The following is a 26,616-nucleotide window of genomic DNA, read 5'->3' on the forward strand; positions in this document are numbered from 1 at the left end:
AGAAGGCAGCAAATCTCTTATCTGGGCCTCTAAGTGGCCGCGTTGGAACTTAGACCCAATGCAAAATCATATTACTAACACCATGAATGATCTCTCACCTTCAATCGGTTCCTACGGTACTCGAGTTTAATCCGGTCAAATAAAAATGTCAAAAAACAAAGATGCTCTCTAAATCTTTCACTTTTCTTACTTCCTCCCTATTTTTAATCTCAACCATTCATATATAAATCTTATATTTTATAAGAATATTAATAGAATATGAAAATTCAGGAAACAAACAAATTGGAATCATTACAATTTGATCTTAGTGGTTGGAAGAAATAAGGTTGAAGAATGGTAGAGGAAGATCAGGCTGTTCATTTAACTTCTCTCAACTCCTAGATATTAATTTTGGGCCACAGAGCCACTCTTAATACCCTTGTCCTTATTGTGTTGGGATCATTTCAATTCTTGTTTTTTTTTTCAATCACAAGAGGGTTAGTCCAATTACAATTCACAACAAAAACAAGACCTGAATTCATTTGTGAGTATTCGCCACAACTACTCTCGTTTAAAGTGAGGTAATTGCCACAACTAATTGAAGTATTTTCACCAAAACAAGGAGGCTTCATATATTCACAAACTCATAAATTAATTCTGACGTTGGCAGCTTTTCTTTTTTCTTATTTATTTATTTAATTTTTTTTTTTTGGTAAGGCATAAAGAGTACTAAACTCCTCCCAACTAGGTTGCTCGAAACACAATAATTAGGATTCAAACTCCCCACCAACGTTAACTTGAGTTGGTGATTTTGGCTCCTTTTTTTATTAAGAAACATCGGTGCATTTGTGTGTAAGTTTTGACTATAGCTGGAAAGGCATCTATGGCAATTTGCACAGTTCATCAATCGTGAATAACACAACTTGCTTTCTCAAACTTCATGTAATGCATGAGGTTAAGACCCAATTATCATTAGAATTAAGATTATGCCATTATCATTATCAACGATTATTTGATGCATGAAAGTGGGGAAATTAGGAACATGGATATGAAGTACTTCAGCATTCCATGTTTTATAAATTTTGCCTTGCATATACAAACAGAAAATACAATATTTTGCGTTGAACCTCAACAATTTCAGAACATCCAAATCCAAAAATTAAACACGCGGTCTCAACCTCAACTATCAGAAATGAAAGTTCATGCCTAACAGCCAGAGTGGGGTTCCCATTAAGTTGCCATAAAGTTTCACTAGCGCATTACTAATTGTTGTTGAATAAATAAAGGTTACTACTCAATTTTAGAGATGAGAAAACAATCCCTATGGGATGATATCAAATGATTGAAGAGTAACTAATCTTACAATGGAAGGATCAACATGAAATTCACTTGCTAGTCAACAGCCATAGCTTCTGAACCCCCACTTGCATCTTCTATTCCATTCTTGAGTTCTTCAGGTGCTGCTCTCATCTCCTCAATGAGATTCTTCTGCTCTTCCTCTATTGTGTTCTGCAACTCATCCACCTGCAAGAAAATAAGCAGCAGAAGAGCTACATCAGCAGTGACTTTCTTATTGAGCAAACTTCTTAACCAAGGGCTAGGAAAACAAGTGCCGAAGACACTTAAGAATAAGGGGGGATCGCCAAGTATTTGTCAAAATCACTCTTCAATGTATATTCAATCTTTTTAAAGATTAAATACCAATAACCCTTTTCCAGGAAATGAAGTTTGATTGGGAGACAATAGATGCAAGACAAGGTAACGGAAGGGTAGTGCTGCTCAAATAAATGCAATAATCTTAAAATTGTCATGATAATCTTAGAAAATAAACTGAGTTAATGAAAATTCAGGATATGATCAAACGCATACTAATTATTTCACTGGACAAAGAACACTACAATCAATGTGAAAAATTTTAAAAATAAAAATAAGAAGGAACACAACAATCACACAAGTTATGACATGTGCAGACTTCCACATACCACATGCAACAGAAGAGCAAATTGTTTCTTCCGAAGCTCCAACAATCTCGAGCCAGCTGTATTCTCTGCATCTAATGCCATAATTTCTTTCTCTAACTCAGTTATAAGCTTCTGTGTCTCTGATCTTGGTGGCTGCTGAGCAATCAATTTCCTAATAGCCTCACATTCCTCCTTGTGCTGCCTCTCAATCTTACTTTCTTCAAGTTGCTTCTTTAGATCTTCAATGTCAGCCTGTGCTTGCACAATTTGCCTATTTATTTCATCTTTCAGCTCATTAAAATTTTCCTTCTCTCTAATATTGGCGTCAACAATTGCTTTACTCTTTAGAAGTGGAATCTCAAATGTGGCTAATTCCTGCAAGAAAGCTTTGGCTAGCTTTTCACAGTCATTATAGTTATCTTCTTCTTTTTCAATCTCGGAGACAAAGGTTGTGAATTTTTTCTGAAGCTTCTTCAATGGAGGCTCACCCCTTGTTGTTGTTGTACGAGTGAGAAGCCTATGCTTGATTATTATGTCATCTTCAGCTGGACCAAAAGCATAATTGGCTGCTACAGCTTCTCCACGCCCTGAAACTTTCCTTGCTTTTCCCAACATCTAAACTTTCTGCAAACAGCAGAAGGTCAATACTTGGGCTCAGTTTGTTTCAAGAAAATACATTTCTTTGGAGATTTGCTATATTAGATTCTTTTAGATTTTGTATTATTAGCCATGGAAAAACTTTTTGAAATCTCATCAATATTTTCCCTGAACCCATTAAATGTCATTGATTATACTGATCAGCTAGATCTGGAACTCCAAATTTAACAAAGACCTACATATATATGGAAAAATAGCCTTTTAAACAAATTACATAAGGCAATATATAATTTCAGAAAAGGGTTCAAATAAAAATTAAAGAAGGAAAAGCAAATGAGTAACTTCTTGCTGGAACCAACCAGACAAAACAACTATAAACAAACCCTATGCATAATAACTCTATGTAGTTCCCCATAGTTGCATGCAAGGGGGATATGATGACACCGCTATTGAATTATAGGCTACAACAAACTGAACTAATCAACATCAATTCACCATATGCTTCTTCATGCAGTCAGAACTCAATATCAATCACAGTCTCACCAATAACCATACTTCAGATTGTGTAAACGTCACCAACAATACTAATTAGCATAGCCTTCTAATTTAAAATGCCTTGTAATTGTTGAGAAGCCTATAAAATCTGGGCTGAGTCTGTAAATGTAGAGTAAGAGTAAAAGGATTGAGAGTTTACTATTGTCTAGAAATCAGGTAGTTATTCCTTGCCAATATCTTCAGGAGTTGCATGTATCCTTCCTACTCAGGTTCATTTGGGCCAGCATATTTGAGTATAGGGTGATGCTACCAATATGCCTAGAGTTGAGTGTGCACGCACATGAGCATGTGTGTGCGTACAAGCAAGGAAGCTTTCCTATTCACCTACCTATGCTACAGTTCTAATTTTAACAATAGTGATACTACCAAATATTCAAATTTACCAAACACATGTTAGTCAAGGACCACAAAATTGTTAGCAGAAAGCCTCAAAGTCGCAATGTTACACTTAATAAAAAGTTGGTTTCTCTAGACATGATAAAATGCCGCCACCCCTGTAAAGAAAAATGTGAGTGGAGGAGTTAGTGCTGGCCTGGCAAAAGATTTATTGGATAGAAGCATTGTGGGATGCACAACAAACTGAAAGCAATCAGTTAATTTGACTTCTTATTTTTTAATGATAAAACATTTGAAATTCTGAAAGTTATTTCTTTGAATCTGGAAAAACTTGCCTGCTTGTGGTTTATAAATATACAAACACTCAAACTAAAGGCATACCTATAGCACCTGCTCAACTCTTAAATATATAAAGAGCCGAATGAATCTGAATATGAAGATTCCTCAAAATATAGATAAGAGATAATAACCACAAGACTCATAGATAATAGTAAACTCTCAATCATTGAACTCTTAGTAAGAATTTATAGAATTCTCCTTGAATGATTGATAACTGATAAGCTTCTCAATAATCACAAAACTAATTTAGGTCAGACAGCAATGCCCACTAGTAAAGATTCGATCTGTCAACAGTAAAATATGCATGTCGAGCATTTGTTTTTGGTCAAATTGAATTGTAGACACTACAGGAAAATTGCAGATTGAAATCAAACCAAGTAAAGGAAGGCCATAAGCACAGGCGGACCTATATTTCACTGAGTGTTGCCCCACTGAAATCTGTGAAATATGCATAGTTGATATAATGCCTTTTTAATTTTTGTTCCATATGCTTTGACACAACTCGAACAAAGTCATTTACAAGATCATACATCACAAATACCTTGAGAATTTTATAAATTGATAATAATATAAAAAGATAAATAAAGAGAATGCCAATAAACAACAAATGCAACATTTCAAAATAACACAATCCAAATCATACAGGTCGGTAGTAATTAAAATTAAAAGGGAAGCAGTATAATAACCAATTACACACCATTCAAGCAAAAACTAGTACCAAAAAACATTAAACTCAATCTGTAAATACTCCCAAATCCAAAAGCGTCAATATTCAAACGATTACATGATCAGAATCAAAGCCAAGTTAAAATGAAAAAATTTAAAACAAAGAAAGAACAACCACGCAGAGAACAGAACGCGGGAAACAAATTCAAATCTAGATTGAAAGCCATATTGAACAAATCAATCTCATCGGATTTTGGGAGTTGAAAAAGCCCTAGGGTTGGAACCTTCTCCACTGCTTGATAGGGAACAACTACGCAGAGCTGATAACGGGGGACGGCGTTCGACGGAGTGTGGAATGCTTCTTTGTCGACGAGGAGAAATGGACCAGCAACTCACGAGATTGTGTTTTGTCGGGGTTATAATTAATTTTTGGAAAAATTCGGCATAGGTCGAAAATTAATTACTCAAGTAACAAAATTAAAAAAAGAAAGGTGAGACTTCCATACTTGAGTTTATATATTTAATAAATTTATATCTAATTAAATCATGATAAATAAATATTAATATGTTAATTAAATTAATATAAAAAAATTATATAAAATAAAAAATTTATAAAATATTCATATATTTTAATTTAATTAAAAATAAGTATCATAAGAATATAAGTTTACCCATAAAAAAAAGAACATCAATATTTTGGACCCAAAAAAGGATAAATAAATTTCTCTGAAATAAAAAAATTATAATTTAATCTCATGAAATATGATAATAATAGTGAGGTTTTTAAAAACTTTTTTAAGATTAAATTTTTTGTATAAAATTACTTTAATATCCTGTTACGATTTAAAAAGTTGTAATTTCTTAAATCATTTTTAATTATTAGTCGAACTAAACTTACAAATAGTTATATCAAACTTATAGACGACATAAAATTAGTTAAATTTTACTAATAAAAAGTTATAATTTTTTAAATTGTTTTTGTCATTAATAAAGTCAAACTTGCAAATACTTATATCAAGCTTGTAAATCATATAAAATTTAATTACAAATGGGTACTAGAGTAATTTCACGTAGAAATTTAACCTCAAAAAAGTCCCAAAAGATCTAATTTTCATTATCACATTTCACAAAATTAAATTATTATTTTCCTATTTAAGAGATATTTATATGTTATTCTTTAAAAAAAAAAAACTCTTCCATGTTAAATAAGATTGTCATAAGAGAGAATAACTAAGAGGTCCTAAAAAAATATAATTCAAAATGTCTCATGACATAAAAAAAAAAAACTCTTAAATCCACATGCCTTAATTGTATAAATGAGTTTTGATGTATATTTATCAAAAAAAATTCTATTTAAATTTTAAAAGAAAGATTAATTATTTGATCCTTATAATTTTGACTTAATTAACCTATCAATTGGCTATTAAATGATGTCCTCTCATTGGTTAGTATATTTTAGCCTAAAGTTAATACTTTTCTTTGATTGGTTAGTTTTGTTTAATATAAGATCATTTTTTTTTTTTGGTTTGGATTACAACAAAGTAAACAAGTTGTTAACTAATACTTAAGACGAATTTCTCTTATTATTCACCACCTCAATACAATAAAGGGTGGATGATCAAAGATAAACAACTAACAAAACTAAGGGTAGCATGCCTAGCTAAGAGTGAGCAAAAAAATTAAATTCTCGAAACATAAAGTTGACAGTGACGTGTCATCCTTTCGGTGAAAAAACTTTAGCTTGCTCGATGATGTCTCTAAAAAGGTGTTGATCCACATTGCTGTGATAAATTAGATTAATATAACTTCAATGCAGTCTGCGAAAACCTTGACCCTGTGAAAACCTCTGATCCAGCAAAGATGTAGGCCATATATGATCCCATCCTGATTAATTCTGCTAGCGCAACAGGGACAATGCCCACGCATGCATTAAAACCCACAATCTAGTCAACTTTGCTATCCCTTATAATTAACACCATCACATTTGCCTAAACCATTATGAATCGATCCATCAACATCTTATCTGACTTCGCCATCCTCAGGCCGAATCCATTTCTTATAACAAGCACTGTAATTCTTATTTAATAAAGAATAAGAATTAAGAATAAAGGAGAAGGATTTTAAATGCCAGATTTAAAAACATATCTCTCCATGGCACCAATGATAAGTACTATATGGTTTGGTGCTTTAGCATGTCTATTGATAGAGATCAATAGTTTATTCTCATATGCATTAATATTCTCCTTTTTTCATTGTAGTTAGTGACACAAGAAGAGGTGAAAAAAATTAGAGATACAATCAAATATCTGTGATTAATCCCTCGTCTCCTTCTTTTTTCTTTTTTTAGAAGTTAGAAAAGAGAAAGAATAAAGTTGGATTTAGCCTCAATGAAACTCGGAATTTGATCCAAGCTTCAATTGAATTTAATTAATAAGAAAATTTGTCCATTTCTCATATAAGATCATATTTAAATAATATCACTTCTCTCCTCTCTCTCCCAATTCCCTTGAATGCCTCCTGTTGGTTGGTACATTTTTTAAAATTTTATTTCATTTTTTCAAGTTCGGTTGGTCAGTTTTTGAAAATATGATAAAGCTGTCATGGTATTGATTTTAAGTAAGAATTAGTTTCATCTTCCGAGCTCCCAAGTAACTTTTCTCCTTTCATCTTCCAATGCTTGATTATTCTTCCTCTTCCAAAGCACAGGTACTCTCATTCTTTCAAATTTCAAATTAAGGGCCCTTGTTTTCATCAATTGTACCCATGCATCCGCGGGTCAAAATAGTCAAGCAATGCCTGGCATCAAAGATCACCAAAGATATAGAAGTTTGTGAACAAAGTAAATTAAAGATAGAGGGCTGTTTTTACAAACTTTTTGATGATGGATCAAAGATCACTAGAGATATAGAAGATTTGATAATATAGAGGTGAAAGGATTTAGCTTTTTACTGCAGAATTTGGGTTGGGGAAATCAGAAACTCTTGAGAAAATAGAAACTAGAAAAGTCCCTAATTTTGACAATATTCCTAATAAGGTGTGAAAGTATTTAGGAACAAAGGATATTCTTTAGCTCACTATACTTTGAAATCAGATAATGAGGTTAAGAGTTTATCAACAACAAGTTATTTTAGTTGACGTCTCATATTCTTTGCTTAGAAGAGTTCCTTGGTTCAAACTAAACATTGACACATTAGTGTATGTGTATGTTTTTAATAGTCAAAAAAGTAACAAGGTTAAAGAAAATGCTAAAGGAGGTAAAGTAATTTGATGCCTATATACAAGAATAAATGGGATATCCAAAACAATGCAGATTATTGAAGAACAAAACTTATAAAAGAGCGATTAAACACAAATTAATAAGTGGGACTAATATTTTAGAGAACTAATTTGAATTTACGTCAAGGCGATTCATAAGGGAGGCTATCTATCTTCTAAAAGGGTTGGTGGAGAAGTATCCAATTAAAGAAAAAGACTTGCATATAATTTTATTGATAGAGAAAAAAGTCCATGATGAAGTGCTAAAAATATATGCTATGATAAACTCCAGAAAAGGAAGGTGTTTGTGTTACTTAATATCATAGTTAATTATAAAGGATATAATGAAGGGAGACAATTAGTGTGAGAATGTTCTTAAGTGACACAAATGACTTCTCTATAGGGATTGGTCTATATTAGAAATTATCTTTGAGTTCTTCAGTGCATGCTCTTTATGACGTAGTTCTAGTTAAGGACCTAAGAAAGGAAGTTAACTTTAAACTTGAATCATGGACACGAACTTTGGAATTAAAAGGTTTTTGTCCAAATAACAGCAAGAAATACCTTCATTAAAAATTTAATAAGACAAATTAGAAATAATTTGGAGATAAAGGTGGGAATTCAAACCTTGCAACAAGTAAAAAATTTTAAGCAACTAAGATTGATATTACAAAATTACAAAATGAAAGTGAAATTGATGGGGATGTCATGCCTAGGATAAAAATTGGATAGTTAAAATGGAGGAAGGTATTATGATGAGTTACTTGTTATTGTAAAGCTTATACTAAAGTTTTATTAAAGATCAATGATATTATCATTGGGCATAAAAATATTGAGATAGATAAATGATCATGCAAGAAAAGATAAAATTCAAAATGTTTGTACATGAGGAAAAGTTGACATCATTTGTTGAGGAAAAAACGATAGCAAATCATTTGAGATAGTGAAAAGTTCAAATAGAGGAGGAGGATTGAGCATATAGTCCTTAGTCCTAAAAACATACATAGACAAAAAAAAAAAAACAAGAATAACATTCAAGGAAATTATCAAGATTTCTTGAAGAATGGTATATCAAAGAGTTTGGCTGAAAATAGAGCATAATAATTTCAAGCAATCCTTTCAAGGAACTCACAAAGACAACTTAGAACTTGCCATTGTTGTATTTTCTATTTTAGATTAGATTATTCTTCTCTCTTTCAAAAATTGCTTAAATTGTTAATAATATTTTAAATTGAAGTTTCCTAAATATTCTTTATATTGAGAGTGTGTTCAAGTTAATGATCAAAATAGTCATATACCCCTTCATAATAATGCTTCCCATTAAAATATAACTTATTACTATTTAATCTTAAAAATTTTATTTCAATGTAATCTGTTTTGCATTACAAATTATACAACAACAACAAGCATTATCTCATTAGGTAGGGTCAATTATATAGATTGTACGATGCTATTGTACTTTATTATTTACCAAACTTTTAGAAATGCTATTAATTGAGAGGTCTCAGTCAATAATTTTTAAAAGTGCTTTCTTTGACCTTTATCTACCATTCTTAACAGAGCTTAAAATTATGTGTTCCACTCCTTTTATAGGTGCCTCTCACAGTCTTTTTATATATATTTAGATCATTTCAAATTATTTTTTACCATTTTTCCTTCAATAGATGCTGTGTCCACTTTTTTTTGTATGTACTCATTTCAAATTTTATCTTCACATGTATACTCACATATCCGTCTCAATATTCTCACCTCTGCCACTCCAACTTTATGCTCTTACTATCCTGTTGAAGCCCAACATTCATTATCATATAACATTACTAGTCTAATGGCAGTTCAATAAAACTTTTCTTTAAGTTTATTGAGTACCTTACAATCACAAATAACTTCTTTAGCCCTTCTCCAATTAAACCACCCAACTTGTATCATTTGTGTAATATTCTCATCAATTTTCCTATCATATTGAATAATAATTCTTAAATATCTAAACTTTTCAACTTGAGGTATAATTTAATCACTCAATTTTACTTTCAAATTACTACTGACTGACATTTTATCAAAGTTACAATACAAATATTCTGTCTCACTTAAGTTTTTAGTTAATCTCTTATCCTCTCTACAATAAGAACTATATCATCCGTAAAAAATATGCATTTAGGGATTTTCTCTTAAATATGCTTAATTAAAACATTTAGGATCAGGTCAAACAAATCAAAACTAAAAAACGATCTATGATGTCATCCAATCGTTATAGAAAAGCCCTTTGTTTCACCACCAAACGTTCTTATATTATTTGTTGCCACCTCATATATTTCTTATATAGCTTTAATATGGGCAACCCGAACACCCTTCTTTTTCAAGGCTTTCCAAAGTACTCCTCTCAATACACGATCATAAGCTTTTTTCAAATAAATGAAAATCATATATTTATCTTTACCTTTACATTGATATTTTTTCACTAATCCGCTTAGCAAATAAATCACTTCTATAATTGCTCTACCTGACATAAAATCAAATTGATTCTCAAAAATACTAATCTCCAATCTCAACCTATACCCAATCACTCTTTCCCATAAATTCATTATAAGACTTATAAGTTAATCCTTTTATAGTTAGCCCAATTTTAAATGTCCCATTTATTTTTGGAAATAAAAACTAAGGTGTTTTTCCTTTAATCGTCGGACATTTTCTTAAATTGTAAGATCTCATTAAATAATTTAGTTAGCCACCACACCCTTCTTCACTTAATATTTCTACACTTCAATAAAAATACAATCAGGTCCATTGACTTCATCATTTGCCATTTTATTAAGAGTTTCTTTTTATCCCTATCCATGTGAGATTTAACAAAATTTTATGTTGACTGTGAGTAAAGTTAGGAAACGAGCAAGCCCGACTTGGCCCATATAGGCTCAACCTTTAAGGACTTAAAGCCGATTTCTTTAAAATATCTTATATTTTAAAACATCGCCCTTATATAAAGGACTTAGAACCAAGCCCGTAAACCCTTGTTATTTTTTTTATTTTTTAAAATTTTTAAAAATTAAAATTTCTAATTATAATATATCATATATTTTTAAGAAAATGCAAATTATAATGTTTAAAAATTAAAAATAAATCATAAAAATTCTAATTTTAAAGCATAAATTTATATTTTAATGTTTAAATTCAATTAAAAAATTGAAAATATTTTATTTTTTAAAGAAAAAACAAAATCAGGCATAAAAGGGCCGCCCGAGCCTATTTTTTTAGAATCTATCAAGTTCGGGCTTTAAAGCCTGATTTTCTTAAAAAAAGATCATTTTTTAAGCCCAAACCCTAATAAAAATGAACTTAAACAGGCGATCCTTCAAGCTTGGCCTTTATTCCCGACTCTAATTGTAAAAGCCTAACATAACCTTCCTTCTTTACCCCAACTTAGGACCGACTATAAAACATATGCAGAGTTGCATTACAAATGACATTTTAATTAAAATCCAATTGAAGTGCTGGAATATTGAATTACGTCTCATATTCAATAAAATTCATTCAAGACCTTTGTTACTTACAAAATTTAAAAAAAAAAACGAAAGAAAAAAGATTCTTGCCCAAGAAAAATACCTCAACCCAAGGATTCCAACAACTAATGGTTCCTTCTAACCACTGTAATCCCTGGTTCAAGGAAAAGAAACAGTAATATTATCTGCAAGTTTCAAGCAACGAATCAAACATATGGTGAATAGCCTTAATCGCTAAACATGAATCCCCAAACCAAATATCTTCATTATCATCATGAAATACATAACCACTGTAAGGTAAGCAAATCTCTCGGCTCAAAAGGGAAAAAAGTAAGCAAAGCTCGCTGCTACGTTCTTTTTTTACACAATAGGTGGCTCTGAAGCACACAAGCAAATGATGAAAGATGTACTAGGATATTCATGTATCATCCACTTGTGAATGGAACACAAAGCTGGGGAACGTTGTGGTGATATCCCTGCTCAAATACATGAAAAAGCACGTTATAAATAAATGGACAAGTTCGGTGAAGGAGGATCGCTACACCATCATGCATGGAAAAGCAAGTTATACCAATGATCACTTATACCTCATTCTGCTGAAACTAAAAAGTAATTCACTTATGTAGTGTTTGGTAGGTAGAAAGATGCTCTCTTGAAAGGAAATGAGAAATGTGCCTATCCCATTTTCTTTCTAGATACATTTCTCATTTCTCTTCTAGAAAACACCTTTTCATGCACCAAACATTGCCTTATTGTTTAATAATAATCTAACTCTGGCACGAGACCAACCTCACATCAAATTCATATGCAAAGACTGTTCAAGGTGATGCCCATATCATTTCATAACACTCAAAGTTCAGTAATCTGAAAGACCAAACCTATCCTTCAATGAAAACTCGAGGAATATAAAGTACCTTGCTCATACCTACCCTTTTCCGGGGCTGTAGATTATTTCATAGTTATAACAAAATCTACCCTAATCAAGTTCGAAAAGGCCTAAAAATGCTGAACTACTTTTTAAATTTTAAATTTTCCACCAAAGCAGAGGCCTTATTGGATCTCACTCACACCCATTTCTTACACTTTCACGTCAACAATGATCAGTGAGAGGTTTGGCTAGTAGTCCACTCCGGTTTGGAGAAGATAGAATCCTTAGAAAGTTGACTAAATAGAAAACCAAATGATTTCAAACATCCATGCAAAATAAAGATTATATGTTGGACATTACTTGAGATATTGAAGGGTCATATTCTTTAAGAGTGATGGATGTCTCAAAACAAGGTTTCTCCACTCCTCCTTGTCAATCTTACCATCATGCTTTGTATCTGCTTCCTCAAAGGTCTGATGAAATCCAGGAGAAGAAAGAAACAAATAAGTACTTTTTTCACTACTAAAAAAAAGGAATAAGACTTTCTCAAGAGTTTTATGCAAATAAGATAAAAGAAGGAAGCTCGAAATAAGATAATGGGGAAGCACCTTATCAATTATGCTTTCTATAACATCATCTGATAGATTCATACCAGATTCAGCAAGTGTAGCCACTACCATTTGCTTCACCTTCACAAAATAAGCTAAATAACATTCAGCCTTAACCCAGATGAAGAGAAAGGATCTTGAAAAACACATCAAAGAAAATATTTTACCTCTTGCCTTTCTATAAACCCCTGCTGCTTGAGATCATACAGTTGGAAGGAAACTAGAACATGAATCATGTGAGTTTAGTGGTTTTTTTTTTTTTTTCCATGGGCAAGGTCCCATTATGTAAATATAAGAATCGAATTTAAATTGTACATCCCAAGCTGATGCAAGCAACTTCAGCTTTAAAGGATCTCAAATGAAACAATGGTTTTTGATAACATACATTCAATCTTATCATCAATAGGAGCATTTGGATGGAAAACGGAGAGAGCACGAGCAAATTCTTCAAAACCCAGTATCCCGTTGTGCTTTGTGTCAAACAAATCAAATACCTAATAGTAATACATCACAAGAAGCATATATGAGATGCTAACTACATGAACACTGACATACATATGTACAAGGAACAAACATCATTCTCAGGTAGTATAAACTAGCATAGAAAGTATGCTTCAGAAACATCAAGGTAATGGTAATTTTTTTCAAAAACAATTGAAATCTTCCAGGAGCAGGTAAGACAACATTGAAACAAGGGCTTGTCACAACTTGGTTACAAGTAAATGAAACTAGCTCCAACAAACAACATAGTTACATCTCATATAATCAAGATTGAAAATTAACAACAGCATAAACAGAAACATAGTATTTTTTTTTCACTTTAATTCTTTATTATGCAAGCATGGGATGACAAAGCAGCCATATGATATGCCGTGTGCCTTTATCAGCTTAGTAGGTAAATGAATAACTTTAAACTACAATATACTCCACCAAATTAGTTGCCTTGTACATATAAGCAATGCTCATACCGGTTAAGAATTTAACCCCTTTTAGAATGGCCATGAAATAACAAACTACACCCATATCAGCCCAAAACCAAAATCGAAAGAGGTTTGAACATCCAAACTCAAGTATGATAGCATGACATTCTTCAGCATTTTTAATCAAACAAACCACATATGGACAATAAGATTAGGTCTGACTATGCTTGTGACAACAATTTTGATATATAATCTAAATAAAAATTAGGTCATAGATGAAAAATAGATTACATAATTGGTGATTGACAAAGATGAGAATTAACAATAGCCAACAGTTGGAACCAAGGAGCAATGAAGAAGAGGAGACAACCCAAAACTTCATTTATTTTGCCAACAGATCCAAAAGATGTTCCTTGCATACTGTACTGACATGATTAAATGAAATGATCAAGGGATTATGGGTTTCATGGATCTATGTACGGGCATTTGCATATTTGAGTGAAAAAGGTACCCGATCAGCAAACAAACTCTCTTTTTTGTTTGTCTTGAATAATGCTAATTGAAACTCGTCCTGCAATTGGTATATACAACAAGTCAATATTTTGAAAACAAGATGAAAAGGACTTCTAATAAAACTTTTAAAGCTAGAACCTCTTCTTTTTTTGGAAAGAAAGCCATCAAATAGGAGAATGATGGAATTTATAATACAGAATGACAAATGAATACAAACTCCATATATGAGTTCTTTAGTTGAAGGGAGAAAATAAAAATTACATTAATTATCAAATGTTCAAAAACAAACCAACCTTGTTAATCAGCCCATCATCAATCACGGCACTGCTAATCTTTTTAAAAAGCTCATAAAGTGCTTCTATTTCACTTACGCTAACTGAAACAAGTAAAAACAAATAATTATATTCAGCATAAACACTAGGTAACTACTTCCAAAGAGTAGCATAGCATATTAGATTTTTAAGTGTCTCCCTCTCGAGTATTCTCTCTGGGCAGTGGGACTTGGGCATCATCTCGGACAATCAAGGGTTTTATTTAGCTTTGTTGCTTTGTCCTCTTTTGTTTAAATGTTATTTGTCTTCTCCAGTTAAAAAAAAAAAAAAAGGATAGCATAGCATAAAGTTAACATAAACAAGATAATTTGCCTTCCATATAGTTCTTCTTCTCTTTTTCCTGTTTTCATACATGCATCACTAATTACATGCTCTGAAAAGCCAATAGAATGCAAAAATCATAAATCCTTATTCTTCATACTCATCGTCACCATCAACAACAAGAAGTTTTATCCCACTAGGTGCCATTAACTGCATGAATTGCACGAGATTGTTGCACTCTATCAACTACAAAATCTATGGAAATATTGTTAACCAATGTCACGTTCAAAAATTTCAAAGAGTATTTTTTTTTTTTTTGTCTTCCTCTGCCCTTCTTTACATGACTCAAGACTATATGTTCAATAACTTAATAAAAGCATACTATATGTTCCTTTGTATTCTTCATCATGAAACATTGAGTAATTGCAAATAAATTAATACTTCAATTCATTAGAACAGTTGTTCAGATTAAGATATCACAAGCATAAAATTAAGCTGATCACATACACACAGTCTCCCTTGCAAGTTGTTCAGGATCTTCAAGGCCTTTCGGCTGCTTATATAAATCAAGGTCACAACAACGCAATGCAGAAGCAATTAGACGCTTAACTCCCTCTATGCAGTACAACATGGTATCTCTAGCAAATCAAAACACTCCATAACTGTTTCAAAATGAATTAAGTTAGATATTCCATTCAGTTCATTTTTCATAAAGCTGTCATAAGTGAGGGCAAGCAAACCTTTTAACCATTTCCAATATCAGCTGATCAATCCAAATGGTTGAGATTTGTAAACTCTTCCAAGCTGCACAGGAACAATATCAGGTTTGTGAATCAAGATAGAAAACCAATCACATCCAAATATTAAAAGGAAAAAAAAAAATACTCAAAAGAAGTTATAGAATAAAAGTTCCATGCTTTAACCAGGAGCAGAAGAAAACACTTGAACTCAATAGCTGTTACTTATGTATTGTATTGATTTCTTTCTTGTTCTCTGAAGCATAAGAAGGCATATGCACCTTTTAAAAAAAAAACAAAATTTTTCTCTTATGTGTATTATACGCACAAAACGTTTGAATTAAAGACAAAATATAGGATGTAACCCAAAAAAAAAAAAAAGACGGCACGTAGGATAACTGACTAAAACTAGTTAGACAGGGTAAATGGGATAAGATAAAGACTGGGAAACTATAAAAGAACAATCTTCAAACCTCAAATTGAAAAACCATTCAGCACAGATTATTGTGACTAAAGTCCATCTGGAACTCCATGAATGAATCGACTATAACACATTCGCAACCATTCTAATTAGCACTGACGGAAGTCAAAAGAAATAAATCATTTTCAAACCTATAATCCCTTCAGACCCAACCTTTCTACTGCCAGAATCTTAAACTTTTTAACTTGCTTCGTGCTCTCAAATGCAATTAATATCATAATAGAGACAGGATACAACATTCTAACACCTTATGTCTTGATAAATACATTTGTTCTCAACACATAAAACCACTGGAATTTCCAAGTTTATAGATTCTATACAAGGAGCACCTCATCAAGTGAATTCCAACAACAACAACAACAAAAAAGTACCACCAACACCCTTAAATGTGAAAATATCAAGCCCCTGATCCATGAGTTCAACTGGAAAATGTTAGAAATAGGTCCATGATCCCACATCCAACTTCAAATAAGAAACACGTCGGATAAGCATTGGATTAATTCATTAATTCCAGATACAAAATTCAGTCATTTATGACCCCCCCCCAAAAAAAGGATTATAAGTTGCAACTTCGCCTGCGATTGGATTCTGAATTCTAGGTAATTCACAGACCAATATTAATAATAATTGTCGAATATCGATCGATTTGGCTCCCGCAATAGAAAAAAGAAAAAGAAAAATCATACGAAGAAAGGGAAATTGTCAGAAGACACAAGAATCCCACGTTGACACATACTCTGCAACCAAACGAAGAATGTAAAGAGGAAAAATCTTACCTTTGCTTCGATGATACAAACTTATCTTCGTGCTTCGCTGTTTTCTGAAACTCACGGTGGTCGCAGCGATTCTCCTTGAGCGAAGGTGACGCATATGATAGGGGCAATGATAGATAGTGAGCAACTTGAATAGCATAAGCCTCTGACAGAGATTGATAAAAATAATACTAACGAATAAAAATTCGAAGCACAGAGTAAGGATAATAATTAAGATCATTATTTTTTTAAGGCTGAAATAAATATTAATTATAAATGAATTTTATATTTATCATTTACCAAATATTTTCAAATTCCCACGACGAGGAGAGGAAAGGGTCAGTATTATTGTGTGAAGCAACCACTCGATGCCAAGTATGTCCCACCTCATGATTCTCGCGTTTCCAGGAGTTTATCATGAACTTGGCAAGATATTTGGATGGAAAATATGGTTTTTTAATTATTACTAGTTACTTTTGGCCCAAAAAAAATTATTACTGGTTACTAGCTCACTATAAGACCATTTTATGTATTAAAAATAAATAATTTTTAAATAAATTTTTTATACTTTTTTGCCTGAAAATAAGTTTATTGGTGAAGAGTAAAAAAAAAATAACCACTCCCTTCTTTAAAAATATAAGACATTTTTTCTAAGTATAATTGTTCAAAAATATAAAATATTTTTAATTTTTATTGTATAATTAAAGTTTAAAGATAATTAAATAATTTATTGAAAAATATAATTTGATTGAAAATATTTTTTATTTTTTAATGGAGGAAATACAATTTAAAACAAAAAGATCATACTTCTTGATTACTTCCACTAAAGTTGTAGCAAAAAAAATTTTGGATTACTATATTGATTCTTTTTTTTAAAAAAAAAGCAATACTTTAAAAGGACAGAAGGAGATTGACAATTTAACAAAAAAAAAAAGATAGTATTTCAGTTGTTATTTTTCTTTATTAGCATAAATTTTGTGATATTTAAATGAGTTGCGTGACTTTAAAATAATTTTCCTTCCTTTGAAAATTGAGTTGATAATTCAAATTAATTGACCTGAATAAGTTCAAACTTATAAAATATCCAAATAGTCAAGACTAACCAAACATCTTCTAGTTTCGTATCTATTCAAGTCAGTTCAAATGTTTGAATTATTAAATTTTTAAAATTTTTTTCATTTTTAAAACAAATTTCAATTTTTTCTTTGAAACTAATTATTTATATTTAATCAAAAAATATAAAATATACTTTTCAAGATATTTAAAAAATTTAAAGAACTCAAAAAAGTGCGGGTCTTAAATTTTTAAAATTAAGATTAAAATAAGTTTTGAATATTATTTTAAGATATTTTATAAATTAAAATTAATAAAAACATAACAATGGAAAAAATTGTAATTTCTTTTAAAAAATATCTATAATAATTTAATAAATATATGTATGTATCTCAATATAAAATTAACTAAAACTGGAAGGATTATTTAAAATTAATATATTTTATATTTTTTTTAAGAAAAAGTAAATTCATACGTTTGGGTATTCTGGCATATCCCAAATGCGAATAGACATGAATATAAGAAAATAATATTCTGTTAAGCCCAATTCTAAATTTTTTTAATATTTATTTATATTTGACCCAAATTTATTGGCTCTATTTAAAAGTAGTCGAGTTGCTTAGAATTAAATATATTTTAAATAAAATTACTAATTTAAATCTAATAAATAAAAGATCTCATCAATCTATTAAGAAAAAAATCTAATCAAGAGAGCTATCCTCATTCAATATACATTTCTAAAGAAAACATGGATGCCCCGTGCCCGCCGCACACATATTTCAAATCGAATTATATGATTAAAGCTGAGAGAAACTTGGATTAACAAAATTGTTATTATTAGTTTTGGTTTCTGTTTTTAAAAATTATCTTTTATTTTTCAAAAAAAATTTAAAAAACTCATTTAAACACACATTTTGGAATTAATTGAGTCTGGTAAAATAATATTGGTGGTAAAGTTCTTCCACTGGTTAAACTAACATAACATCTCATCAGTTTAGCTACATATTTATTGGTATTGCAAACCAATTTTTACAACAACAACAACAACAACAACAACAACAAACAACAACAACAACAACAACAACAACAACAACAACAACAACAACAACAACAAACAAAGGCCTTTAGTTTGGAAGATAAACTTTAAGGAAAAATATCTTCATCCATACTATTTTATCATTTACATATTTCAATGAAATTTATTTATAATTTTTTTTATTTTTAAAAAAACATAGCAAAGTTTTGTTGTAAACAAAAAAAAAGTATTATGAAATGAGATAATTACTTTGAGATAAATGATATTTTATTTTATTTTTTAAAACGGGATTTATTTGTCACCCCAAAATTTTTTTAAAGATGTTACAGATATTTTATCCCTAATTATTCCGAAAGAAAATGGCTTAGCTTTGGCATAAGAGATAAGTTTATTGGTGAAAAAATCAAATATAATTAAAAATAAAATATAAGAAAAAATAATATTTTTAAATATATAACTCTTGGTCACGTTAGACGGAGTGTAAATGTTTCTAAAATAAAGAAAATTAAAATTGTGAAATTTTAAACTTTTCAAATAACCACACACCTCTATTAAATTAAATAAAAAAATTCAAGAGTATATAGGAAATTCAAAATTGTTTTATTTAAAAATTGCGAGTAGCGTGGCTTGCCTCCACTTCAATACAAAGCACGATATATTTGTCTTTCAAAAAAAAAAATACGAAGTATGATGGGAAAATTAGTGAAAACGACCTCGTTAAAAGAAAATTAATTTTAAGGATCAAAGTTAATATTTTATTTACTAAATAATATAAACAAATGATCAAAACATCCTTCTATTTAAACTAATGAAATTAAAAAAATACAAAGACTGCCTATTTAATATATACACCCTAAAACAGAAGCATTGCACTCGAGCTAGAAGCATGGCACTTAAGGCTTTTAGCTTGGAGTGTAAAACTTCTAACTTAGAAGGCATGTATTGAATAGGCAATTTTTGTTTTTTTGTTTTCAATTTCATTAGTTTAAATATAAGAATATTTTGGTTATTTGTTTATATTATTTAAATAATAAAATATTAACCTTAATTCTTCAATTACTTTTGGTCCTTGAGACCAATTTAATAAAGTCTTCTTAACCAATTTTTCCAAGCATGATTCCAAACGCACCACATGTCAAAAAAAGCTACACTCATCAAAAACCATAAATAATACAATTCACTTCAACACAAAGAAACATACCAAATTAATTTACCTATAAAATTTTGCTATCTTATCAATTACTTTTTATCATATATACTTATACATCCATCTCAATATTTTTATATTTATCACTATAACTTTATGCTCGTATTGTCTTTTTAAAACTTAATATTCACTATCATATAATATAGGTGATTTTATAGCAATTTGATAAAATTTCTCTTTAAGTTTATTAAATATATTTTGATCACAAGTGATTCATGTAACATTTTTTCAATTAAACCATATAGCCTGTTTCTTATGTGCAATATTTCCCATCAATTTCTCTATCATGTTGAACAATAACTTTCAAATATCTAAACCTTTTCATTTGAAGTATAAGTTAATCTCCTAATCTTATTTCCAATTTTCTGTTGACTATTTTTCATATCAAAATTATGATGCAAATATTTCGTTTTATTTCTATTCAAGTAAAAACCCTTTAACTCTAAGGTCTTCCTGCATAATTCAAATTTATAGTTAATCTGTTCTTTTGTCTCTTCCATTAACATTAATTTATAACTTGTAATGAATGTAATATATACTACCTTTATAAATACATTAATATGATAAACACAATCCATTTACAATAATAATGAAATCGTAAAATATTGTATTATATCACACCTCCTAAATTATGCTTGTATATATTTATTGATAGTAGTCACGAGAGAAAAATAATTACAAACATCCTTATATGTTCAAAAATGTGAGCTTATGTGAGTAACTAGTATCCTCTAATAAATGGATGATCAAGTAAACGACGAGCCGTTGGACGAACCATTGGATCTCTTTGTAAGCAACATCTTATTAAAGCCTTTGCTTCACCTGAAAGATGACTTGGAATCGCAGGTAGATCTTTACTATTATCAATTTTTGCCACTACAATTTTCTGTCCAACATTAATTTTTAAAATTAATATTAGTTAATCTTTCATATAGAATAAAATATGAAAATTTAGAAGATCATCATTAAAAAAAAAATCAATGAATACACATACCCTTTTTTTATATTGACTCCATGGGGGCCTTCCGGTTGCCATTTCTAGAATTGTACATCCCAAGCTCCATATATCCACAGCCATAGTACATCCAATTTTATTGTTTACCATCTAAAAGAGCAAATATCATAATTTAGTAAGAGAAGATTAATTAAGAAGGAAAAAAAAAGATAATAAAGGGCTTTCTTGTTATTTTGAAAGAGAGAACTTAATTATAACTAAAAAGTCTATATATATATATATATATATTTTTACCTCAGGTGCCATCCAATATAAGCTTCCCTTCATAGAATACATCAAGGAAGAAGATTCTACCTGGGGGTTCAAAGTAATAAGTTAGAGACGTGACCTCTATTATGAGTATGAGGATACAACAATGCTTAAAAATAAAAAAAGAAACTCTTTTTACTTTAAAATGTATGATGTTTTCTTTCAACTAACTTTAGTCCAAAATATATGATATTTAGGATTTTTTAGAAATAATTTTTTCTCATTTTACTCTTATATTTATTAATCTCGTTTTTTGTGGAGCATAGGAACTTATCACCTTCTTATATTGTCAACTTTATATTATTTTGATTCTCCCACACGACATCCCTCATTAAAAAATTGTTGATATAAATACTCTTTTTCTAATTTAATTCATCATTGTCAGTTGGGATTAAGGGTAAAAGGAGAAAATTTATGGATATAACCAAATTTTATTGATATACAAATTATAATTAAAAATTACTTATAATTTAGATTCAAGGGAGTATTAAAAAAAAAACCAAAAGAAGAGTGGGTAGAAAAAGTGCAAAAGTTGAGTGCTTGAGGATTATCGAAGACGTGATATATTAGTAATGTATTGTTCAATCAAAATACCTATAAAATTTAATTGTATGAAGTCACACTATAATTCACAAGTTGTGGAGGGCACAAATATATATAGCTAGGGTCTAATTAATCTAATTATATCGATCATATGATAAACAATAAATGTTATATACTTATAACGTAAATGAGATATATACTTATAAAGTAAGTGAGATATAGGACCATGCATTTACATGTCTTGCCATTCCAAAATCAGCCAATTTAATCTCACGATTAGGACTAACTAGTTTGTTGGCTCCTTTGATATCTCTGGCAACGGAAAACACAAAGAAAATTAACAAAACAAAACAAAAAAGTTCTATAGTTTATGATTATCCATATTAAGTTAAGATTAAATGACTTACCTGTGTACTATATTTTGATCGTGCAAATAGGCAAGTCCATTGACTATTTGCTTGGTAAAATGTCGAATATGATGTTCTTCAAGCGAACCATATTTTTGAAGTATGCTGGAAATTGAACCATAAGATACATACTCCATAAAAATTGAAAACCCTTCTTTTCCCTACATATACATCACATAAATCAACAAATGATCTTATTAATTAAATTATTTTCATAAAATATGTATGCAACCTTCGATACACATATTAATTAATTAATTAATTCATAAATTCTTTTCTCTCACACACACAAAGGATATAATTAATTTTAGAGAAAATTAATTATTTAATCCTTGTAGTTTTAACTTAGTAGTAACTCAGTCCCTAAATTTTAACTTGTTATAACTCAATTTCTAAAGTTTTGATTCGGTTGTAAATCAGTCCCTAAACTTTGTCTCTTGCAATTTAGTTCTTGAAGTTTCAACCTCTTAAATATTGGTCCCTATATTTTAAAAAATAAAATTATAAAAATTTAAAATATTTTAAAATTTATTACTAATATTTTAAATTATTAAACTCTTTTAATCTTTATAAATATTAAAGTTTACAATATTTTTAATCTTTATAATTTTATTTTTTAAAACATTGGGGCCAATATTTAAGAGGTTAAAACTTCAGGGATTAAATTACAAGAGACAAAGTTCAGGGATTGATTTACAACTGAATTAAAACCTCAGCGATTAAGTTATAACGAGTTAAAGTTAGGGAATTGAATTACAATTGCGTTAATACTATAAGGATTAAATAGTTAATTTTATCTTAATTTTATTATAAATATTTGACTTACCATTTGGCTTCCATAGTATTCAAGGACATTGGGATGTGATCGTTGAGAAAGTATAGCTCTCTCCTGCAAAAAATGGTAAAGTAATTATGAATTATTAAATTAATGATTTAGATGCATTATGCTGACTCCACATAATTCCAAATTCTACAACTACTCTCTTAAATTTAAAAAAGAGTATTTGATATGTGAGAAGAGTTATTTTTTTTTTTTGAAAATTGAAACATTACACTCTTTTCAAGAATTTATTGGAGGGCATTTTTGAAATTATGCATCAAAAGTTTTAAAAAATATAAGAGAAAGTAACTTATATAAAAGATCAAGAAAAATATTTAGAAAATGACTAATCTATAAAATTGGAGCAAGTAACTACCAAACTACATATAGCACGGTGATAGAAATACCTTGCAAAGTTGTTGAAGGCACCTTTCTGATCGCTCATCATCAAGATCAAAGAGAACTCGTTTTGTTGCGCATATTTGTCCGGTTTCACTATATAAAATAAAAATACAAAATAATATAATTTAAAGTAAGTACGTAAAGCAAATAAAATGAGCAAAACACTAAACGATTCAAGACATCAAATAGACAAGTTGATATCAATATTTTGATGTATTGACTAAGTAAGAGATATTGAATTACAATACCTAAATCATGTATAAACAAAATACCATGCGCATTATTAACTAACTAATTCCAGATATAAAAAATTTTATGGAGGATTCAAAGCAACACAACGCCATATAATTTGTTTTGTTAGAAGAAGTATTTTAAACAAGATTATATTACCTATTAAATCCCTTGTAGACACGGCCAAATCCTCCATGTCCTAGAAGTTTTCCTCTCTTCCACTTGGCCTGCTGGTTTCTGGCAATATGTATTCTTTTACTTGAGTTGATTGCTTGATTGTAGTATTTCCCAAAATGGTATTATATCAAATTCAAAAGAACAATGAAAATACAAAGAATTGGAATATTGAATAATAACCAACCTGTTACCATTGGGTTGATCAGATATTTCATTATTATCACAGGATGAGGAATCAGAAGAGGTGGTGGTGCTAGAAATGGAGCTACTAAATATCATTGTTGAAGACACATTTCTCAGAGCATAGAAATCAGGCAACTCAAGACTTTCAATATCACTCTTCCCTTTCAATTCAGTCCTTGTAGCTTGTTCTTGTTCTTCACTTGCTTCACAAGTCATAGTTGAAGAACTATAAGGAGAATAAGAAAAAGAAAAGAAAACTATAGTCAAGAATTTAAGGGGGAAAAAGGTAAAAAAAGGCTACTTATCAGGGTTAAAAAAAGAAAACAAAATTATTAATCCCTATAATTATGTTGCTTTATCATATTTTGTTATTCGTAATTGTATTTTTTTTTTATGTTTCTCCATGTACCTATGGTTTTTTTGGTATATAATATTAATCTTTTTATTTTTAAGAGAAAAACATAATTTTAAATTTCTATACTTTGCTTGACTTCTGTTATTGATCCCTATATTTTTTTTATATTTTAAATCTTTATACTTTTATTTTTTAGTATTTTAGGTCCTTCGAACACCTAAAAATAAAAGTATAAAGATCTAAAACACTGAAAAAAGTACAAAAATTAAATAGTAAAATGCGAATAAAGTACAAGAACTTAAATTTCTATTTCTTTATTTTTAAATATACTTAAAGGGATGATAATGTGACATTAATAATGTTAAATTATTTGACATGCAACAAACATCATTTTTTTGGGGCCAAATAACAAACATTATTTCACTGCAAGTCAAATAAAGTTTAAATTTTATTTCTTTTTTTTTTCGCTACACTAAAATATTTTGTTTTATTTTTTTAATTTGGAAGTCATTGATTGTTATTTTTTTAGTTAACATTGATGTTTGAATTCATTTTTTTCTTCTTCTTGTTGGGTGCAATCGTAAGTTTCTTCTAAATGCATTGCTCTGACTTTTTCTTTTTTATTTTAATGTTCAATTTAACCTTGTTAATTATCCATCAAATAATTTACTATTATTAGTGTTAAATCATCATCCTTCAAAGCATATTTAAAAAAAGAAAGACCAAATGAAAAAAAAATCATAGAAAAACACAATAGCAAAGCACGATTAAAAAAAATTGATGAACCAGATTAAATTACCTGTTAACATCATCAGAACATGAGTATGAGGCATGATAGCCGCTGCTAAAGCTTTCACACAAAGCCGCCATTTCGGAAACTGTGAAGTCTCAAGGCTATGTACGAGAGATAAGAGTTCGGGAATATGTTTGTCTCTCCAGGGTTACCTGTAAGTAATTCGTTCAAAAAGTGTACTCTTTTTATCTAAAAATATAAAATATTTTTAATTAAATCTTATTTTTTAATAAAATAGTTATTTAGTTTTAAACTAATTCTATTTTTTTTATATTTATTCTTACTAAACACCCTATAATAAATATAAAATTATTATCAATAGAGGCATTTTTTTAAAAAAAGCAATGATTATGTATTGAAAGACTAAAATACCTTACATTTTTTAATATCTTATTCATTAAAAAATGTCTTATATCTTTAAACGGAGGGAATAGTAAGTATGATCAATGTGAGCATATGTCTTTCCGATTTTATTTACAAATCACTAACCATAAAAAAATTTTAAAATTAATAAGCCTATCTAATAATTTAATAAATTTTTAATTTTATCTCTATTAAATAATATAATTTAAAAATATATTACCTCTTGTATATATTTAATGGGATAGAAGGCAAATTTTATGATAAAAATTTAATACAATTTTAAAAATTATTTTCTTTTGTATACATTTAATGGAGATAAAGGAAAAACTTATAATAAAAATTTAATGATATCATTATAAATAGAACTAAAAAAAATTCCTTATATTTTATAAATAGGATTAGATAGAGTAGTATAATAATTAGTCAATGAGATGTGGATGTGAGTCATTAATCAAGGAATTTAGGCCCCTTTGTTGAGGTTTTTTTAATGAAAAAATAATTTATTTTTTTTAAAAACCCCATTTTGTAAAATTTTATTATGTTGGTTTTAAGGCATGTTTGGTTTTGAGGGTTTTTCTTTTTTCTTTTTTTGAAAAGTTCCCACGCCTTGTTTGGTTGATTAAAAAAACGGAGAGAGAAGGGTCTTTTTATTTGGTTTAAAAAATGGGAGGAATCATTCTCTGTCCTCCATCCCCCTCTTCTCGTCTCTTCTCAAATCAAATAAAATAGAGAATCATGTGTTAAGGCCTCGTTTGATATGATAAAAGAGTTTTTAATGAAATCAGAATCAGAATCGAAATTGAAATCAAAATCAAAATAGAATTAAGTTTTAAAAGTGTGTTTGGTATGAAGATGGAATTCTGATATAATATTAATTTGTATATGTACTTAAAATATGAAAAGACCAAATTGCCCTTTTTTCTCAAAATAAAAAAAGACCTACCTTGTTATAAATGAACAAAAAAGATGAGGATAATGGGGTCTATAAATTAAATTCAAGGGAATTGAAGCAATTCCATAGTCAATATGATGGAATTGAATTCTAACATTTTTGGTGGAATTAGGATTCTTAGCAATTGCAACTCTTACATACTAATCATGCTTAAATTAAAATTTCATCTTTGATTT

General features: G+C 29.5%; 3 protein-coding genes across 5 annotated transcripts; all 3 read right to left on the minus strand.

The window, feature by feature from the left end:
- Positions 1–1,033: 1,033 nt before the first annotated feature.
- On the minus strand, positions 1,034–4,839 carry LOC129304229 (THO complex subunit 7A-like). Of its 2 annotated transcripts, none has more exons than XM_054943919.1 (3): positions 4,718–4,839; positions 1,962–2,564; positions 1,034–1,503 (listed from the first exon to the last, which is right to left on the minus strand). In XM_054943919.1, the coding sequence occupies exons 2-3, from the start codon at positions 2,553–2,555 to the stop codon at positions 1,372–1,374; spliced, it is 726 nt and encodes a 241-aa protein (XP_054799894.1). In that variant the 5' UTR covers positions 2,556–2,564; positions 4,718–4,839; the 3' UTR covers positions 1,034–1,371. The 2 variants fall into 2 exon arrangements, with proteins under 2 accessions (XP_054799894.1, XP_054799895.1); XM_054943920.1 differs by lacking the exon at positions 4,718–4,839 and adding an exon at positions 3,232–3,586.
- Positions 4,840–11,340: 6,501 nt separating this feature from the next.
- LOC129303225 (calcineurin B-like protein 3) lies at positions 11,341–16,834 on the minus strand. Of its 2 annotated transcripts, none has more exons than XM_054942385.1 (10): positions 16,679–16,834; positions 15,425–15,488; positions 15,192–15,346; positions 14,385–14,467; positions 14,090–14,149; positions 13,044–13,152; positions 12,826–12,878; positions 12,659–12,739; positions 12,411–12,523; positions 11,341–11,658 (listed from the first exon to the last, which is right to left on the minus strand). In XM_054942385.1, exons 3-10 carry the CDS (start codon positions 15,313–15,315, stop codon positions 11,601–11,603), a joined length of 681 nt encoding a protein of 226 aa, XP_054798360.1. In that variant the 5' UTR covers positions 15,316–15,346; positions 15,425–15,488; positions 16,679–16,834; the 3' UTR covers positions 11,341–11,600. The 2 variants fall into 2 exon arrangements, with proteins under 2 accessions (XP_054798360.1, XP_054798361.1); XM_054942386.1 differs by lacking the exon at positions 16,679–16,834 and adding an exon at positions 15,895–16,145.
- A 3,837-nt stretch (positions 16,835–20,671) lies between these two features.
- On the minus strand, positions 20,672–25,202 carry LOC129302601 (mitogen-activated protein kinase kinase kinase 3-like). The gene is made up of 10 exons (XM_054941520.1): positions 25,132–25,202; positions 23,979–24,203; positions 23,777–23,854; positions 23,392–23,479; positions 22,991–23,053; positions 22,165–22,325; positions 21,994–22,069; positions 21,200–21,259; positions 20,941–21,055; positions 20,672–20,826 (listed from the first exon to the last, which is right to left on the minus strand). Exons 1-10 carry the CDS (start codon positions 25,200–25,202, stop codon positions 20,672–20,674), a joined length of 1,092 nt encoding a protein of 363 aa, XP_054797495.1.
- Between the last annotated feature and the right edge of the window lie 1,414 nt (positions 25,203–26,616).

The sequence above is a fragment of the Prosopis cineraria genome, unplaced genomic scaffold, assembly GCF_029017545.1.
Source record: "Prosopis cineraria cultivar Desert tree isolate PC_DT_omini unplaced genomic scaffold, ASM2901754v1 PC2, whole genome shotgun sequence".
Classification (NCBI taxonomy): domain Eukaryota; kingdom Viridiplantae; phylum Streptophyta; class Magnoliopsida; order Fabales; family Fabaceae; genus Prosopis; species Prosopis cineraria.